The 19,830-nt window shown below is 48.2% G+C and overlaps 1 protein-coding gene across 2 annotated transcripts; it reads right to left on the bottom strand.

The window, feature by feature from the left end:
* Positions 1-4,228: 4,228 nt before the first annotated feature.
* Positions 4,229-19,216, bottom strand: THAP4 (THAP domain containing 4). Of its 2 annotated transcripts, XM_010190257.1 has the most exons (5): positions 13,673-13,813; positions 9,904-10,063; positions 7,870-7,979; positions 6,471-6,574; positions 4,229-4,573 (listed from the first exon to the last, which is right to left on the bottom strand). In XM_010190257.1, the coding sequence occupies exons 2-5, from the start codon at positions 10,038-10,040 to the stop codon at positions 4,454-4,456; spliced, it is 471 nt and encodes a 156-aa protein (XP_010188559.1). In that variant the 5' UTR covers positions 10,041-10,063; positions 13,673-13,813; the 3' UTR covers positions 4,229-4,453. The 2 variants fall into 2 exon arrangements, with proteins under 2 accessions (XP_010188559.1, XP_010188551.1); XM_010190249.1 differs by lacking the exons at positions 6,471-6,574; positions 13,673-13,813 and adding an exon at positions 18,085-19,216 and having other exon boundaries at positions 4,456-4,565.
* Between the last annotated feature and the right edge of the window lie 614 nt (positions 19,217-19,830).

The raw sequence follows: 19,830 nt of genomic DNA, 5'->3' as shown, positions 1-19,830 counted from the left end.
TGGCTGGCAGCCACCCAGCAAATCAAGCCGCAGCGCCCAGCCGAGCCCCGAGTTTGCTCGAGCGGCTGAGTCACGCTTCCCGCAGCAGCGATTCCCACCCGCAGCAGCGATTCGCACCCGCAGCCTCCCAGCCCCACGCAGCGTGAGACGCCAGCGCCCGAGTCCCTCTTGGCAGATGTGACAAGCAAGGGATGCTCAGGGGACGGCGGGGTCCCTCACACAGGTACCCGTGGAAAGATGCAGCAGCCCGGCAGCTCTGACAGAGGCTGGGGTGTGTCGCAGGCTTGACAAATGTGATGAGAAATCCCTTCCCTAACTATCAATGTCAATCTGTATTTATAGCATGAAAGCGTATAAACTTTATTTATACATATATATAAGATACATATATGTATTAGTTATACACTGGGATGTGAGGAAGTAGTGGAATTTTACTGGAGATTTTGGTATTGTTCATACTTAAATAAAAGAAGGTAAAGGACAGCCTGGCCCCAGACAGAAGGGCTTTGCTTCTGGGAAGCTCAGAGCTGTCCCTGAAGGATAAAGGACAGCTTTATCCCTGGGACAGCCACATTAACGCCAGCACCCCAGCTCCTCTGACATGGCTTTAAAACCCTCCCAGGATCACCTGGCATCACAGATCAGTGACCCGAGCAAGAGCAACTCCAGGGACGCGTGGGTTGTTGGGCAAGCAGTGAGAGCACTGCAGAAGCAGAGCGGCTTTGCAAAGCTTCACTGTGATCAGCAGTCAGTAGTGGGGGAGTTGGTGATGAGTCCAACTGTGCTGTACCTGAACGTTTGTAGGGTATCATCACCACGGGTAAAACCACATTTGGGTGTCCCAATTTGTCTGGGACCCCTCATGCCCATTAATAAATATTTACCCTCGTAATGTCATGCTTCGCATCTCAGCCTCTCACCTCGGTTGGCATCAGCCAGCTGCGAATTTTCGTAACACAAGCCCCGGGTGGGGAACCTCACCTTGCCTTTTGGCTGGTGCTTTCCACCTCCCTTTTTCAGATGCTTTCTTCCTCCCTAGTTGAACTGACTTCTCCACCAGATTTGCAGCCACTTAACTTACATTTGCCACAAAATTCACTTAAGAAAACTGTCACTCGCCTTCCTCAGGAAATGTGCTAAACAGCAAAGCCAGGCCAGGAAGGCAGCCAAGGTAGCGGGTGCTGCAGTAGCAGATTTGGCCAGCTGTGGCTCAGTGACTGGTACACCTGGCAGCCCAGGCAGCTGTGGCTCAGAGCGAGCTGAGGATCCTGCAACACCAGATCCCAGCCATCCCCGATGACTCCTGCTGGAGAAGATTGTAAAACATCATGGGGCAGTGCCAGGAGACAGTCACACCCACTATAAATTGAGGAGTTTGCTGAGGACAGCTCTCTTTCCTTGATAGCTGTCATCACAGAAGGGTCTCACCTGTCATTCTATTTCTGAGGTCCACTCCCCTTGCTTCTTGAGACCACCACAGCTTGCAACCACTCTATCAGCTGAGTATAACTCTGTGTGCTTTCACAGAATCATGGAATGTATTGAGTTGGAAGGGACCTTTGAAGATCACCCAGTCCAACCCCCTTGCAGTGAGCAGGGACAACGTTACCAGATCAGGTTGCTCACAGCCCCATCAAGCCTGACCATGAATACATCCAGGGATGGGGCCTCCACCACCTCTCTGGATCTCTGTTCCAGTGATCTACCACCTTCATGTTGAAGAACCTTTTCCTAATATCCAACCTAAATCTACCCTTTTCTAGTTTAAAACCATTACCCCTCATCCTATTGCTACATGCCCTGTGAACAGCTCTTCCCCAGATTTCTTATAGGCACCTTTCAGGCATTGGAAGGTCATTATAAGGTCCCCCCAGAGCTTTCTCTTCTCCAGGCTGAACAACCCCAACTCTCTCAGCCATATGAGAGGTGCTCCAACCCTTTGATCATCTTTGTGGCCCTCCTCTGCACATGCTCCAGCACTTCAGTATCCTTTTTCTGTTGGGAACTCTGAAGCTGGACACAGGACTCCAGGTGAGGTCTCACCAGAGCAGAGCAGAGGGGCAGAATCACCTCCCTCCGTCTGCTGACCACACTTCTTGTGATGCAGCCCAGGATGCAGTTGGCATTCTGAGCTGCAGATGTGCACTGGTGGCTCATGTCCAGCTTCTCATCCATCAGCGCCCCCAAGTCCTTTTCTTCTGGGCTGCTTTCCAGCACATCATCTCCCAGCCTGAATCAGTAATGAGGACTGTTCGGACTCAGGTGCAGGACCCTTGTACTCAGCCTTGTTGAACCTCATGAGGTTCACCTGGGGCCACTTCTCCAGCTTGTCCAGGTCAACTTAGAGACATAATCAAGATAGATCTAATACTTTATATTAATACTCCTATTAAACTATTTTAAATTATTATTACTTTATTAATTCTGTTTCCAGTTCAACCCAAGAGTCTTGTTCCTTTTCCCAATCCCCCTCCCTGGGTTGGGAGGAGTCATGAGGTGACAGAACAACTGCCTAAATCACGACACCCCTTCGCCTTGTGATGAGCTCTGGTGCTTGTTAAACAAACAGGGAGGGCCCAAAGGAAAACACAGTGGTGCAATCATATCCTTTAGCTTGCTTTCCAGCCCAAGCCTGTACGTTAGCATGGGCCATCTATGCACTGAGTTATTCTGGTCTCCTTGAACAAGAGCAAACAGCTGAGACTTTTTGCTGGGAGAACAGATGTCACTAATAAAGGAGTAAATAAAATCCATGTGCACATGCTTTAAAGTTGGGTTGTAATTAACTCTGCACTGCTAAAAGAACTGAAGCCAGAACTGCACATTAATTACACATCAATGTGCACGTCCATCCGCTCTCGGCTGGCTACCCCTCTGGAGACCGGGGCTTTTATTTCGCTTTTGCATGTGCCAAAACCACTGTGGCCTGGTGGGACCTGCATGGAGCCAGTGTGCTGGGGTGGCTCCCACTGCTCCTGCTAAAAGCTCAGCTGAAACTCAGCAAGGCTGAAAGCAAATGCTGGCAAGTTGACATCTGTTCCCAACAGCCGGAGGAAGGAGGAAAGAGCAAAGAGCACAAAGGGCTCCGGTCGCTCTCCGGGGTGGAGCGTTGACCCCTGGGGTACACAGCCAACGCTCAGCCTCCACCAAGGCTTCGTGTCACAGATCAACACCCTCTACTTCAAGACCTAGAGCATCAACGCTCAAAAATCACTTCTGCACAGAGACTGTTTGCAAAGTTCTGCCTCCCCCAAGCCGTCTGCTGTCTCCACAGCCATGAGTTTTCCATGCTATCATTAGCATTTTCATTGCTAAATCCAGGAGCTCTGGAATGTAACATAGGGCCTGGTGAAGCTTTTGCCTCCCTTCCAACTTTTTCTGTAAGTACCTTTACAGCAAGCACTACAGGCCAAAACCACCTACCTGAATAATTTTGCACTCCCCGCACACACACCAAGGACACCACCATGAAGCTCAGAGCAGCTTGGGGAGATACCGGAGCAGTTTCCAAAACAATAAAGGTTTTAAATCCCTTTGGCCAAGGGTGCTCTTGGGTCCCAAGGAAGCCACAGGTGCAAACCAGACCGGTCGTGCCTCACACAGTTTCTGCACAACGGTTGGCATCAGAAAGCTTGTGAGAAAGAAATGTCACCAGCAAGGCCTTCTCCACAGCCACACACCCACCACAGAAAGGCTTTGGAGACAACAGATGGAGAAACGCAGCAGAAGCACCCCTCTTACCTCTACCTTTGCCTCCCTCACTGCTGAGGGACTCAGTTACAAGTTTCACAAAGGCCAAAGGCTGCAGCACAGCTCCCGAGTCAGACAAAAGAACTGCCGAGGTCAATACCCACTGCTGGCCGTTTCTCTTCTGTCCGCTGGCTCACAGTTGTCACCCCAACTCCTGTGATGTTCTGCACTGACGCTAAGGGAGGTCTGGTGCTGACCTCCAGGACTGCCCCAAGGCCCTTTCAAGTCAGCTGGACACATCTCTCCATCCCACACCAAGATGTAAGTGGTTCCTCCAAATATTCAAGCTGAATCGCATTAGGCAGAAGCTGAAGTTCTCAGGCTCTGTCCCTGTGGTGCAAATCCAATCCTGACCCTGCTGCTTGCGCAGCTTTATTTGGGTCCAGGAGGTTGGATCTGCAACCTAATCCCAAATAATAAACGGGCACCAGAAGGCTCCTCTGTAACCACTCTGCAATCACGCCCAAAGACACAGCCATAAAAATAAAAGCTTTTTATTTTTTTTTTTGCTTTGTTTTTTTAATATACCATTACAGAAACATCTGAATAACATTCTCAACAGGACGGGCAGCTCCATGGCCCCGGGGGCGAGCGCAGGCAGCCAGCTCCGGGGTCTGCCATGCGGTGCTCCTGAGCTGCAACAGCTCTCGGTGCATGATGCCCCGCTCCTTGCCCTTGGCGGGGAGACCCAGCCCTCCCGGCGTCAGGGCATCACCTTTTTGTAGGTAATGTGGAGGTGCTGAGTCATGGGCTGCGTAGTGGTTGCCATCGAGACAGTTTGTTCGAGTTTCCCATCGGAATTGAGCCTGAATTTTCTGGTAATCTAAAAAGGGGGGAAGAAAAGAAATAACAAAATCAAGTAAACAGCCTTCACAGGCTCAGTTCCTTACCTGTGCTTTCTACTTTCCCTTTGCCAGCCTCGCATTCGCTGTCAACGCAGCGCAGATGGAAGGATACGCTCACGACAGCCATGTGAGTTTTTTTCTCTTAAAGAAGGCCCTTTCCAAACACCAGCTCCAGGCCTAAAACCATCCCCTCAGCACAGACCATCCCAGGGGTGAACAGAAACAAAACGCTGCGACAGCAGGATAACCTGCAAGCACGATTCATTGGCAGGCACTTAACCCAGCCTCATTTAGAAATTCCCAAAATGCAGGGGCCTTTGCAAATGCATTCATTTCCAGTGAAGGTCACTGTCCACAAGCTACTGCCTGTCTGCGTGCTTCCACACTGTGTCCTCTCTGCTAACACACCCCTTCCTACGCTCAAAGTGTGCCCTTAAGGCCAATATCCAACACATCCTCTTTCCAGGAGGTCATTGCCAGCTGAGAGCGAAGCTGCACAGGGCTGCGGAGGACGCGCCGCTGCTTTGACATTCATGGGGGCAACAGCAGAACAGGGTCATATGTAAATGATGCTCTCAGTAATAGTTGCTGATCACACGGGGCTTTCTTTGTACTGCATGACAGTGTTCCTCAAATACCCTAAGCAGCAAAAGGCAATTAAAAGGAGCACAAAAGACACTCGTCTTTAACAAAAAATTATCTCACAACGCGCAGCCTTAGCTCAGGGTTTCTGAATGGCCCACTTTTTTCCAAATGGACCACTGCAAGTCAAAGTCCGAAAGGTAAAAGGAGGAAATTAAATGAACTGGGCAAAAAAGAAGAGGGGGATTATCTCATAAAAGCAAGCTTCAATTAAAGGCTCGCTGATGGTACCATGGGAGGGCAACTGCTGTGTGCCCTCAGTTATCCATGGGTTGGTTTCATAGCACGTAAAAACTAGGTTGCAAAATTAAGCCTTAAAGCCCAGAATAAGAGAATACTGTACTTGCTGTCTTCAAAGTAGGATCTTCTCCTCTGAGAGCCACACCTCACTTGTCACCCTTCAAAAATCAGTCAGTCATTTGTTTCACATGTTATCAGAGAACAAAATGCAAGAACATGCCGGTACCTCTTTGTGAGAACTTGTTCAACCTTGCTGTCTTTCTCAGCTGCTGGTCAGCCAAGACAGCTTCATCTGTGGCAGCTATGGACAGTGGTGACCTCAGTGTGCCACACTAACTCCTGCAGTGCCACCTTACTCGCAGCTGGCTGTACTCCATCCAGCTGTGTCAACAACAAACCATCGCTACACAGGAAAAAAGCAAACAACCAAGAAACAGTCAACCAAGACTGGAGCTGACAGCAAGTGCCAGCCCTGCCAAGCAGCCACAAATGGGAAGAGAGCCCATAGCAACTTGTGAACACCCTGGAAAGCAAGAAAGCAAGATTTGCAAAGACAAGGTGGAGCTCCAGTTAATGGCAAACATTCCTAAAATATCCTGATGAGGCCCAATACTGGACACACCTTACACATGCACCTTCATAATCCTGAGGACCAGCATTAGGAAGTAACACCACTGCTGCACAAGGGTATTTAGACAAGACTTTGCTGTTGTCTTGCCAAAGGACCTGCTACTGCCACTGCTAGAGATGGGATTCTGGATTGGCTGGTCTGATTCAGCACATCAGTTCTTATCTCAATCCCTCTGGGTCTTATAATGCACAAAATATCTTCCGAAGCCTGTTACAGGAAGGAGAAGCCAGGATGCCAAGTAACATTTCCAAGAACTCCTGACGGCAATCTGTAATTAAAACATGCTAATCAACCTGTCCTCTCAACTAGACCCCTTCTGGGGTCTAGCAATACTCTGAATTCCTCACCACCAGTGCACTCACCTGCTCTACGTGAGGCTTCTTGGCAAAGGAGATCCTGGCTATGGAGTGAGAAGCTATAGACAGCTCTTGTCCATTCACCTCCCCTTCCTCTACCTCCACCAGACCTAGTGAGAAGGAAAGTCATATGTATTATTAGGCTACAAAGGTTACTTAATGTCACAATTATTAAGCTACGTAATAGACCACCACAATCTCTGAAGAACAGTTTCATTCGACCTAGAACATATTAAAAACTGCACAACCTCAGGCATGCAATCCTGCTTAGAAAAGTCTACCCAGACAGACTTACTCATACCATGTGGGATGAGTAGCGCATCGCAACTGGCAGTTTTCCCTTCAGCATCTGCTCTGGGGGTTTAGATGCAAATTTAAGCGTCAACTGGGTATTATCACTCTTTCACTTATAATAATTTAGATGTGATTCTCTCATTCAGACCCTGTAAGGTGTGTAACAAGTACCATAGCACTGCATCCAGACAGTGGGAGATGCTCCTAGTTTAGAAGCTAAGAAGACTGCACTGAAATTACTCTTCAAGACTGTTAAGGGAACAGTAGGATAGCAGCTTCCCTGCTCCAGCACTGCAGAGGCTCTTGGAAGTGCCACAGCCAGGGTCTCTAATAGGGAACCTGCTGTAATGATCACACCAAACACTCCTGGATGGAGAGGCTGCAAAGCGGGTTTAAAACCACCACCTTGCCTGGGCCACAAGCTCCGCACTGCACTGCAGAATGAAATACAGGGAGTGCTGACAGCACGTTAAGTAGGATGTTAAATCTGACCCTGCTTAGGAGTGGCTGGCTGAATGTGACACTAGCAATAGAAGGAGGTCTCTAGACTCAGGAGCTCTTGAACCAAGGCGTGCACCTCTCCATTTCTACCACTGTGGCCAACTCAAGGGAGAAGCGGGAATAAAGCATCTTATCTGTACACATTCCCCCTGCCTCCCCACAAAAAAAAGACCAGGATGCTATGAAGACACTTACCACGTGCCATCATTAAGGCTCAGACGGCAATTCTCATTACAGATGAAGGGGTTCTTTGGGTTTACCAAAAAAAGCTATGTCTGCAAATATCAAGATATTATCTGAGGAAAGGATACCCTTCAACTCCTGCATGAGTGGTAATTTGACTTGCAGTCCTTTCCCTTCACCGAAAGCTAGAAAGCCACACCACCGGGGTAAAGCCACATAGGAGCCCTAGAAACTCAGTGCTTTTGACACAAGCTCATTTATTAATCTGTTCTCACTGCAGTTTCACTGCTCTTTGGTGCCAAACCCACAGTGACAATAAATTAAATGAAACTGTGAGAGGTGCAATAATTTTCTGGAAAAGTGACGAAATGGCACAGCAGGGTAAGGACCTCTTCTTTTCGCCAGTGCAGATATCAGGTGTAGATACCTGTGTTCTGGGCACTGATGAAGGCCACCTTATTAGTGTCAGGTTTGAGGCGGATGAATCCACATTCTCGGTGCATGGGTTTTCTGGTGTCCGGATGGAAGGCGTTGAACCTGAAGGGAAATCAGAGTTCAAAAGCTGAAAACACAGCGTTTGGCCTGGTTACATCTCAGAGGAAATGGTAAGTTATTTAACCACGACTGCCTGCAGGAGTATTTGAAGAGTAAAAGACATGTTAAAATATGGTTACTTCACAGGCACAGCTATTTCTTAGGGCTGCAGTAAGTTATTTAAGCTCAAGCTTCAGTTTTTCCCACAACTCCCGGGTCTAAGAGCTAGCTCAGAAACTCCCTCAGGAAGTCAGACATTTCACAGATGCTGAAGCCATACTCCATCTCAAATACTTCCTTTTCTCAAGCAAATATCTGGAATTACAGTATCGTCTTTATTTAGCTTTTAAACCTGGCAAGTTTGGGGTTTTTTCTGTATATTACTTGCTGCAGGCAGTAACAGAGCAGGTTTATTTCTCCCACCACCCCTTCAAAAAGAAAAAAAGTTCAGCTCAGATTCTTAGTTGTTCTTCATGAGGCTTCAGAGTCGTATGTTTGGCCACCATAATGTGGGTGATCATATACAATCATGCACGTTTATATATTACATCAGCACTACAGCATTCCTGAGTCTCCACAGGTAGCCTACAGAGCTGTGCCTCGTGGTGGGATTATCCAGAATCAAAGGAGGAACAAACTTAAATCAGGCTTCTTTCAGAGCTTGGAGCACTCAAGTGACATGGACTTCTTGTAACAGTCAAGTGGCACTGCTCTGGGAGCTCTGGGAGCCAAGTCTGCTGCCTATTTTCCTGATGTTTCCCAGAGTCCAACAGCTCCGAGCTGTATCTCCTTGGCGCGCACACAAAAAAGGTGACTCAAATCAGCAACTGCTCATAAGTTGGAGAGGGAGGTGTAGACAGAGCATGACCCTCGGAGCTTTGTTTCTTTTAGAAACTGGACTAAAAATGTCACCTGCTGAGGTGGCGGCTCTGTCACAACGAGCAGCGTGCACCAGGAACACAGGACATCTTTCACACAGTGCTGGCATCTGGAAATTATTCTTTCCTCTGGTTTTCAAAGCAACAAACTTTCCAACTCGCCTCTCCCAAATGGATATTGGAGCAGCACTGAACAGCTAGCTAACATGTCACCTCTCTTCCTCCAGATTTCTTTTTGATTTCTCTTCGAACAATTACTCGCAGCTCAAGCAATTAAGCCATCTGCCTCCTAGCCCATGCAGTCTGTTAAACACTTCAATTTTTCTCAGATTTTCATGGTGGTGAAGCCTGAGGACCACAGTTTAAAATGGATAAACCTGGCAGCCATGTCATAGCTCCTTCATTTATTATACCTGTAAGTGGGAGCTTCACAAAGCAGAAAAATAACAGCTGTAACCTGATGATTCATTTCTAATCAGACAGCAAGGAGTATGATGGGGTTTTTTCTGGCCATGAGGACAGTACATCTTTTGGCTAAGATACGCACCCAGCGCACATCACATTAAAGTCGGAGGATCACTGGTCTTTCAAAGGCAGGTACAGAATCTGCACAAACAACAGTGATGTCCATGCTGGGCCATTCTTGATACCCTAAATTAAACTGTTCTAAGTTACGGTCACATTTGCAGCACCCTGAGTTACTTCTCACTATGTAGTCCTCAAGACTGGCCACAAGAACTATACCGTGCACCACAGCCACAGCCTGATCCTGTACACGTGTGCTTCTGAAAAGCTTTTGAACAGCTCCTAGAAGTGCCCTGTACTCCTGGCCTAGCGATTGCAGGCGAGCAGCTCTGGGTATGCTGCAGCAGCATGCCAATTAATCACAGGCTTTAAAGGAAAACAAAAAGTCAGACCATGCAGTCACATATCTTTACATCATGTCATTACTTTGCCACTGGAAAAGAAACACAACTGACAAATCTCACTGGAGCTATGCCTGCTCTGATCAAAAGCTGCTGGCAACACAGATGGACCCCATGACTTACGAGAAGTTGAGCATGGGCTGCCCCACATGAGAGATGTGCACTTCTTCCAGGTATTGGAAGGGCTTCATTGTAGGGAAGGTGCCATCTCCTGGCGGGTCCGAGAGCCAGGTGCCCAGCATCCAGGAAAGGGGCTCCATCACAGGATTCAGCTGGGGAGTCTCTGTGGAGGAAGAAAAAAGAACAAAGAAAGAAAATTCAAGGATCTGTGCTCTACAGCTTGCTGTGAGCTGCTTATAGCTGAGTGGAGGTGAATGCAAAACACCTCAGAAATGGTCCAATGCAGCAGCAATGCTTTTCTCTAGAGCAGCATCGGCTCCAAGGCACAAGGGGAGATGAGGAGCAATGCAGAGTCATGGAAATGAGGTCTGTTCTCAAACCTGCTCATGGCCTTACACAGAGCACTCTTCCAGGGGGTCCATTTCAGACTCTTCTCTGTAGCTTGATCTGAAGAGAAAGCCCCTCCCATCCACACACAAGAAAGGAGAAGACTAAAATCTCAAGAGCGGAGAATGATCACTAAATGATAATTAAATCTCTAATGCTCTGGCCTGATTCTTCTCAAGCACCGAGTGCATACCATTCCTATCTGCTTCAGAGACCAAGGACATGAGCCCTCACTCCAGAGGAAAAAGAAAATCAGGCTGCATACACATTCAAGATCAAAGTCTGGCTGCAATTTTTTCGAAGAGGTTAACAGCGACCTGCACTTGTATAAGCACCAACAGAAACGAGGTGCCCGCTACTCCAGGTCAAGCAGACAAGTATGCCTGAAGTACACTTGGAGCATGTCCTCCTCCCACTCATAAACGACAAACAAGTGACAAATGACTTGTACTGGCAGGGTGGGAGCTGAAGGGAGTTGTTTTGCACACGAACAACAAACTACCTGTCTAGAAGGCACAGACTCAGCTGCAGGGAGAAATTATGACCTAAAAAGGTGATGCTCTGGGTAAAAATTTGCTTGATCAGTCTGAGTTGTGCTGTGCTCAGTCCCAAATGTCAGGCTAACCAGACTGGGTAAGGAGGAAGGATGGCACCTGGAGTGCCAAAGGAGGGAAACCAGAAGCTTTCCTGGGTAAAAGAGAATTACCACTCTTGTTATTTATTCTCCCACAGATAGGAGGTTTAGAAAGCCAACCAGCATGACAGCAAGATGCTGCAAATTACTCTTGCTTATCCTGAAGTATTTTGTAAGTGAAGCAGCATGAGAAAACACGAGCGCTCACTATGAAGGAGGTTATAAAAATGTTGGGCATCAGAGGCAGCCTTTGCAGAGGCCGTCCTGCCAGCCTGTGCGTTTACGGCCGGCCCAGTACGGTTCAGAGGGGGTTCCTCCAAGCCACACAGCAGTGTCAGCTGTACTTCAGCATTTCATGGTACTTACCATCCACCAGTACTGCGAGCAACCAAAGCAACACAGTATTATTTTCCAGTATAGGAAACACCTTAACACAGTGATGATCGAAAACTGAAGTCCAAAATCATTGCTACAAGCAACCCCATATTCTACATTGCTTCTTAGGAACCAGTTTCCCTTTCTGCTTTCGTGTTGAGAGCAGCAGTTTTGCAAGTAAGGAGAGTATGGCTACCCTGTCCAATTGGTATTTGCCTTTCACTTGCATGTCTTTCCACCTTTTCGCAGGCTCAAACTCCCACCGCAGAAGGGAAGAGCAAAGCTTTGGAAAGGCAAGAGACCGCAGTCTGGGCTGCTGCTGCCCTCTCCTGGGTCAGGAGGTGGGAGCAGGATGATCTCGGTCACCAGAGTGCTTCTAACAGGGCGTTTCATGCTCTTCTGCTTGCCAACCTCACAGCCTTTTGCAAAAAAGCATCAAAAAAGAACAGATGAAAGAAATTGTTCTAGCCATTTCCACTCTTTAGACTCAGTTATAAACCAAGAGTTTATAAAAACCTTGAGTTTTTTAGTTGTTACGTCGCTTGGAAAAGCCGAGAGCACCAGAACTGCCAGTGGGAATAAGGACCAGAGACTCAGTGAAGGGCAGAAGAGTAAGCGCACCCCGATCACATCCCATGCAGGGCTCCTCTTACCTTCAGTACTGGTCTCTGACTAATGGACTAAATCCTTTTTTCTCTGAACCAGAGGGCTGAGCTGACAGTGGAAAAGCAAGGGTGGGGAGGCAGACAGGAGGACAACTGAAGAACAATTTTAAAAAGTGGTGATTTGAAAAAAAAAATTTGCTTCCAGTGTCATGGTTGGGGTGGGTAAATGCAAGACTATTGCAGCAACAGAAAGGAGAGTTTAAAGAGGAAAATATCTTTGTCTGCTGAGCTGCTTTGTTTCAAACAGGTTTATGGATACTGTCAAGGGGAATTTCAGTGATGAAGGAACATGTACTTCCCTTTTTAAAGATCTAAACTCTTGGCGCATCACTATTACAAACAACCTGCTACTATGGCTTAAAAAGTGAGGGTGTGATGATATCACGAATATGAACCAAGTCTGCAAATTTCCAGTGGCAAATTCAAAAGAAAGAAATTGTAGACCCTGGCCATGCTTCTGCACATTTAAAGCCTCAGACTCGGATGGGGTCCTCTTAATGCTGGTTTTCTTGCATCCACATGCGGAGTTTCTCTTTTACCTAGAAACAGGTGAGCTCACACTGCAGCCTCTTTCTTAACAAGGATAATCCTGGAGTCACTTTCTAGAAGCCATTGGGGACCCAGCATCTTCGAGACCTCTGCTCCCCTACGAAACCTGACTGTAATCAGCCATGACACAAGTTACAACAGCTTGGGAGACAGAACTCACAGGCACATAAGCAACCTGATCACCCAGATCTCTTTTCTTCAGGAATCCACTCAGGCCCAAACTCCGGTGTCCAAATCCTGGGCACATGAGTCAGCATCTGACCCCACTTCACCCCTCCAAGTTTGCGGGTGGACCGTTTCCACATCTTTCTCATTCATGGAGAGCTCGGAGTCAAATCCTGTCGTGTACAGTACCAAAGTCAGACGGCAACTGGTTGTCCATGCCACCCTCCCTGCCCTGACAAACCAGACAAAGTGGCTGGACAACCCCCTGGGGCCATGGCTGCACAGGCTTCAGCCACGGTGGCTGTCAAGTGGGATCCCTGGCACAGGAAGCTACGCTGGCACAAATTCCTGCACAGCTTTATCAGCAAAACTGTGGGTCAGCAGCCAGCTGGTTGCTAACAAGACAGCTAATGCATTTTCCCTAAATGGGGAATACTTGCTGCAGGAAACTTAAGCAAGAAAAAAAACCCTACAAAAACAAAACCCCAAACAGAAACCAAACCAACTCACACAGCACCTTCTCAGTCTTCAAAGTGCAGGGTCTGCAGCAACAGCTGGGGAGCCTCCTGCAGTCCTTTCTTAGCTGAGTCTCTTACTGGATTTAAATCATCATCACCAAGGTTCTGGTAGTTAAGGAGCAGCCTTGTTCAGCATACTTTTTCCATATTTAAGTACTGAAGATGGCTTTGTCCTCTGCTGCCCTTCCCTGACCATCGCACTTCGCTGATGCTCCCCTCAGTACGCTAGCACTGGCATGCCCTAGCTCCATCTCTGCTCTAAGAGCTGGGAACGTGGTTATTTCCACAATTTTTCATCTTATGGCCTATCTTAGCCATTAATTTCACAACCAAGCAGCAGTGTGTTACTGCCTCCACTTCTGACCTCTGTGGTAAAATGCTCCATTGCCTGCAGCCACTGGCAGAGTTCTCCTGCACTACAAAACACAGAGAAAACATTTTTAAATCATACAGTATTATGAGAAATCCAAACATCCTACCTGAGCTGACCTCAGGACGCTGTACTTTCTCTCGAGTTTCCCTTAGTTAGCATTTTCACTGCTGCCTAGTCGCAAGCGTTTTTTGTTGCGAGTCGCTGCCGACTCACTGCAGAATTACATGCTTAATGCACACGCTGTACAGGCTACTAGGAAAATAAAAACTAGAAAAAACAAGATCATTCCACTGAAAAACAAAAGCAACAGCAGAGCAAAAAGGTCTTGTTTCCTCTTTCCAACCACCTCTCTCCCCATCTCCCTGATCAACCAAGTCCCAGACTCGCTGTGTGTCAGGTCGGTGCCTGCACGCTGGTCGCTCCCATGTGGAGCACAAGGCAGGGCAGCAGGTGCTGGGGCCATACGTGCTGTGAAGTCTCACCCTGCCCCTCTCGTGATGCCTTCTGCCATAGCCTCAGCCCTGCTCCTAACCTATGCACACATATTCCTACTCCTTATCTCACTTTTGGCTTACTTTATAGCTTCCTTGAGCTCTGCAACACCCACTGACCCTACTGGCCAGCCTTCCACCACGGCTGCTCCCATCCCAGACAAGATAGAACAAAAAAGATCACAAGCAGCACCTGCTGTCTCAGAATAAAAGCATTTTTCTTCCAAAATTGAGCTCCAAGTTAACGCGCAGCTGCCAGGTTAGCAGTGCCTGCCCTGGCAGAGGCAATTTTCCCAACAGCACATCTCTGTGATCCATTATAAACGCTTCATTTTCAAGCTAAACCACACAGGGACCTGTTGCTGCTCAAGTCAGGCTCAGATGAAAGCACAGCATCTCGCACCCTTGCACCACCCCACTTCTCTTCTTGCTGCCACTGAGGAACATGGGTTTGATATTTGTTTTCTGCAACACGAACAAAAATCTGTTGCCACCCTGATGGGAAACACCACCTCAGACCCCACAGACCAGCCACCAGGCTTCCCTCTTGGCACAAAACCACACATTTAACAGTTGAATCCTTCTGCTCGTCCCCAAAGTTCATCAACTCTGCTTCAATCCCATGTAAGACGCATTATAAACTACCCCATTTCCACACTGCCTTCGTACAAATACTTGGAAGACAAATCTAAGCTGGAAGGAAATACGATTTCCTACAGATTCCTAGCAAAATCCTAACCATTTTTCAGGTGGACTCCCTTTGCAAACTCTCCTGCCTTTAACGTGACCTTCAAGAAAGGAGTCGTGCAGCGTGGAAGAGGCTCCACATACGCTCAAACGGGCGAATTCTGGCAGTTTTACCTCTCTGATAACTACAGATGCTCCAGCCCCATTGACTCATACCTGCGTTTGCTCCATTGCCAGCCATAGTTTGCAGAGTTATTTTCCCATTGCCCGGCCTAGCTCTCTAACCACCTCTGCTCACCAGTAACTGCTTTGCGCAGGGTTGATAAGATGGCTAAAAAGGGAAGTGAGCTCACGATTAGGTAAAACAGTGATCCCAGTGCCTGCTGGGAGATGTAGTTTTACCACAGGACCACACTTGAGCACGTTAGGACCAGGAGATCTTGTGAAAAGAGCGCGATGCAGTGGAGCGGTGAAACCTTCAAGCAGAACAAGAAGGTCAGGTAGCACTTGTGTGTCAGAGGACAGTGCTGTTAGAAGTCTCCCTTCCCACGCTGGATTCATATTTGCTCACTGGCTCTCCCTAATTTCTCCCAGTGCATCCTGTTCTCCTGAAGATCACCTACCCTTGTTCTGCCTGGTGCACCAACCTAACCGTGCTTCACTGCTGGCAGTATTCCTCTACCTTTGGTCCACGGACCTCAGAAGTGGCCCATGAAATGGAAGGAAACATTTTCCTACCAAACAAACGAGCAAATTCAAAGTTTACATGGAAAAAGTCACTGGTGCAGCTGTGCAGGAGAGAGCCCAGAGCTTCTCCTAAACCCAGGTAGCTGCTCCCTCTGTTCGGGCAGGTTGGGAAACACCGCTTGAGCGCATCGTGACAGTTTGAGCACGCTGCAAGCCAAACTCACCCACACTGAGTCACTGACGCTGGAGCGCGGCTGGCAGGGACTGCGCCTGCAGCAGCTCTGCACAAACCTGTTCTTTCCACCCTGCTGCAGTTTGGATGCAGTCAGCAGAAACCTGCTTGTCTCACCAGAGAAAAAGAGCAGTTGAGAACCAGTGAAAAACCAAAGAGATCTGCTTAAACGGTGCAGGCCTAAAGCTCACTTTTCTGCTCGCGATTGTGTGGCGGCGGCAAGGAGAGGTCCCGCAGTGCGTGGAGCTGGGATGCAGACACGTAACAACCTGCACGGTCAGCCCGGTCGGTTACTTTGCTTACCATCCCTGTCCCCAAGGCACCACTGCCTTCAGAAGAAAAGAACACGCAGGCTCAGGTTCCCAGCTCACAGCATCACCTCAACTACACAGCAGATGACTTAAGACAACTGAAATGTGGCTACACAGACTATCGTCATTATTAACCTGTTACCCGACTGTATTTCTACGAACACCAAAAAGCCTTTCTTCAGCTCAGTTTTGTATTACAGCAAAACTTCGTGTCTGGACATAAACCAGACCCTGCCCAGCAGCAGACACCTAAAACTTAACTGGGTATTTTGACAGCCATGAACTACCACTAAGAGCACACAAAAAGCAACACACGGCAGAAGACCACCAAGATTAGGCTGAAAAAACAAGCAAAGCCAGTCAGCCACAAACAAACCCTTTCAAAAAGTCACCAGCCACAGGGCTCCGTTCAAACCTCACATCGCACCAAGCTACAATCACCAAAATGGTTCATTTTCACATGTTGATCTCCAGTTTTGTTGAGAAGAGACAGGAGAACAGGCAATGAATCAGTCAATTCATTAAAAAAAATCACATTGCCCCTTAGAAAATGGAATATGGCATTCTTATGTTCTTCCAGAACACAATATACAATCCTCATGTTCTCAAAGACGTGTGTAAGGACATCCATTCTCAGGAAAGAAAAGAAAAATCATAGTCCTTACTGGAACAAAGAAAAACACCCTTCAGGACACTCTTTTTGCAACTAGTATCTCACTGAAGGTATTCCAACACAGCTAGACACCTTTTCATATATATATATATGAATGACATAGGTTATGGAACCCTAAAACTGTGTTTAGTTATTTTCTTGACACCAAAACAATGCAAAAATACAAACCAGAAGGTACAAATAAGACTATGCCGATTTCCCATGCAGGAAAAACAAAAAAATCCTTTCCTTCCCCCCTACCCAAATCCAAGTGGGATTTTCCCATACTTTGGAAAATTAAAACCCCGTGGGAAAAGCAGAGTTGTGTATCGACCTTCAAGAATTTTGTTGGGGTTTATTTTCCTGCGCTGGAGTGAGGCGGCAGCCACGCTGTCACGGGCCGGAGAAGGTGTCTGCCTATGCTAGGGACACGTTTCTGTCTGTGTCTAACACCACCCGGCTTTAGGAGAAGCTGTGAGGTTTCTTCTAAGGAAGGAGATGCGAGAATTGCCGTGAGGGGATACCTACCCACGGGGGAAGACTTCTTCAAGGAAGCCCCAAGTCAGGCATCCCTTACAAGGCAACCCAACATTTTCTCAGCAGCTACACAAACATCACAAGATGCTCCTCAACTCTTCCCCCCAAACTGAATCTTGCAACTGGAGTCACTGGGCAAATGTCATCAGCTCTATATTAAATAATTCTTTTTTCTTGCAAGAGAAAAAGGCCATGGCCCAATTCCACCTCTCCACAACAACCTTTTCACACAACCTCATCCCTTGCAGTTTTTCTGTGTTTTCAGGTGTCAGAAGTCATTCTCCATCTCTTCTCACTGTATTATCCATTTCCTGGCTACTTCTGCCTTTTGAAGGAGGAAAGGATCAAGCCAAACACAGACATTTGGTCATGAAAAGTGATTCACCATGCATCATGATATTGTCTTATTTAATACCTACAACCTCCCTTGGATTTCATACAAGCTGATTACTGAGGGCAGTATACGAAATTAAAGATCAGAAGAACTTCTTACATCACTGGAGAAGCTACAACAGCTTTCCCAGATACCTGCTGCCCATGGCCGCTCATTAACACACCAAAAACCTCCACAGGCAAGCTCCAAAGGCAGGCAAATCCTAACAGGTGCTACTGAGTCACAAACAAGTTAAAATAATCCAGGAAGAAAAAGAAAATAATCAAGAGAGTTGTCTGCGACACCACAACCTAACTTCCCATTCCGCACCAGGAACTGTTTTGGAAGCTTTTGGGATGTAAGAAATAGCTCACGTGCCCAAAACCCTACATCTTTCACCTCTGTCGGTCTAACACAAGCTACTACTTCTTCCAAAACCAGACCTTTCTCTTACCCATCACATCTCTACAACCTCTAAGTTAAACGACTTCTTATTGCTAAGAAAGCGGTGAATCCTGCCTCCATGCAAAGCCCCTGGGGATACTGACCACAGTCCTGGGATAGCAGGCTGTTCAAGTAAGGGAAACTGATCCTCTTCAGCTCATCGAGCTTCTCCTTCAGCTTCCTGACTTGGCTGTCAGAGCGACTGATCCTCTGCCTCAACAGTTTCAACTCCCCGTTCTTCTTCTCCACCTGCTCACGCAAGCAGCACACCTGACTCTTGCTCTGCCTGGAGGAGAAACAGTACGAGTGCAGGGAGTCGATGAGCTTGCAAGCTCCCGAGGCCGACATGATGACCTCGTTGATGGACATCGGGTTGGCATCCGTGTCACCTTTGCGCCCCACCACAGCCTCAGCGGCGGGCTGAGGGGTGAGGTCTGCCGGGGATGCCGACAAACCCTGGGAAGGTTTCTGAGGGGTCGCAGTGAGGGATGAAGTAGGGGAGCCTTCCGCTACGGCCTTATTGTGTCCCATGAGATGGCTGCTGCAGCTTGGTTCCACGTCTCTCTTTGGCCTTTTCCTTTCTAGCTGCTCTTTTGGGAAAGACGGCCTCTCTCTGGCATGCTTAGAGGAAAAGCTGTAAGAATGAAGGGAGCCGATGAACTTGCAAGCACCGGAGGCAGGAGGCGTGAAGTCGTCGACCGACACACCGCTTCTGTCTGCTACCCAGCTCCCCGTCCAGGTGGCTTTAGGACAGTCCTCCACAGCAGCTCTCTCAGGCTTTTTCTGAGGTCCAGGCTTTGCGATCAAATTATCACCTAACGTCCTTCTCCGAGGGCTGTCCAGCTGGCTGTGGATGTTCTCTTCCTCCTCGGACACCGATCCGATTTCCGCTTGCAAAGTCGCCTCCTCCATCTCTTTCGTTCCTTGCATCACCATGAAGTCCTGGCCAGCAGACGAGGTCCTCTGAACTACCTCACCGCCTCCTTCCCTTGGGTCTTCTCCATCCCGCAGCGGCACCTGGCTTGCTATTTTTCTTCTGCTTCTGACATAATCCAGGTTGTCGCGTTTTTTCTCCGAGAGCTGGAAGATGGTAGGGACAGCAGTGGGCTTCAGCAAGCGGTGCTGGTCTTCCAGTCGCTTAGAAAAACTGTCTTTGGTGAAATGCTCGCTGCAAAGAAATGAATACTTGGTGGGAGTCCAGTTGTCTCTCTGAACAGCTTTCAGCCACTGAATCAGACGCTTTGAATCCTTCAGAGGGAATCTAAAAACCAAACAGACAAAAAGCATGAAAAAATAAGTTGCATTTCGGAAATCAGAAGGGTTTTGGAAATTCTTGTGAAAGCTGTATTTTAGCAGGTTATGCTCATTTGAGGATTATTCCACTTGAGGCCGAAACACTCAACATTCGTTCCTTTCATTACCAGCTCCACAAGCCACGCAGAACTAAATAGCTGCTGTTTCCCTTTTCATCAGCAACCGCCCCATCATTCAGCTGCTCATCCACCCTGCGACCAACGCAGCAGCCCGTCCGCAAGGAACGGGGATGCGACAAACCCCGAAACACCCCGGCTCGGCCAATCCCTTGCCCACCCGCTGCCTCGGTAACGCTGTCGGTGTTTACACTGAGTGTATTTAATACAGTGTAAAAACACCTGGACTGAAAAAAAGACCCCGAGCAGCTGAACGAGGCGCCTTTTCCAAACGGACTGGCATCAGTCGCCTGAGAGAACGACCTTCCCCTGGGGACTCCTCTATAGCAGCATCCCCAGCCAGGCCCCTGGTGCGGGCAGGGGCGGGGGGACAGGCCGAGGCCTCAGCCTGTGGCCCAGGCCCTGCTGCGGCGAGGGACA

Source organism: Mesitornis unicolor, unplaced genomic scaffold, assembly GCF_000695765.1.
Source record: "Mesitornis unicolor isolate BGI_N332 unplaced genomic scaffold, ASM69576v1 scaffold18920, whole genome shotgun sequence".
NCBI classification, from domain to species: Eukaryota; Metazoa; Chordata; class Aves; order Mesitornithiformes; family Mesitornithidae; genus Mesitornis; species Mesitornis unicolor.
Note: the sequence above shows the minus strand (reverse complement) of the source record. Positions and strands in the feature narration are given on the sequence as shown.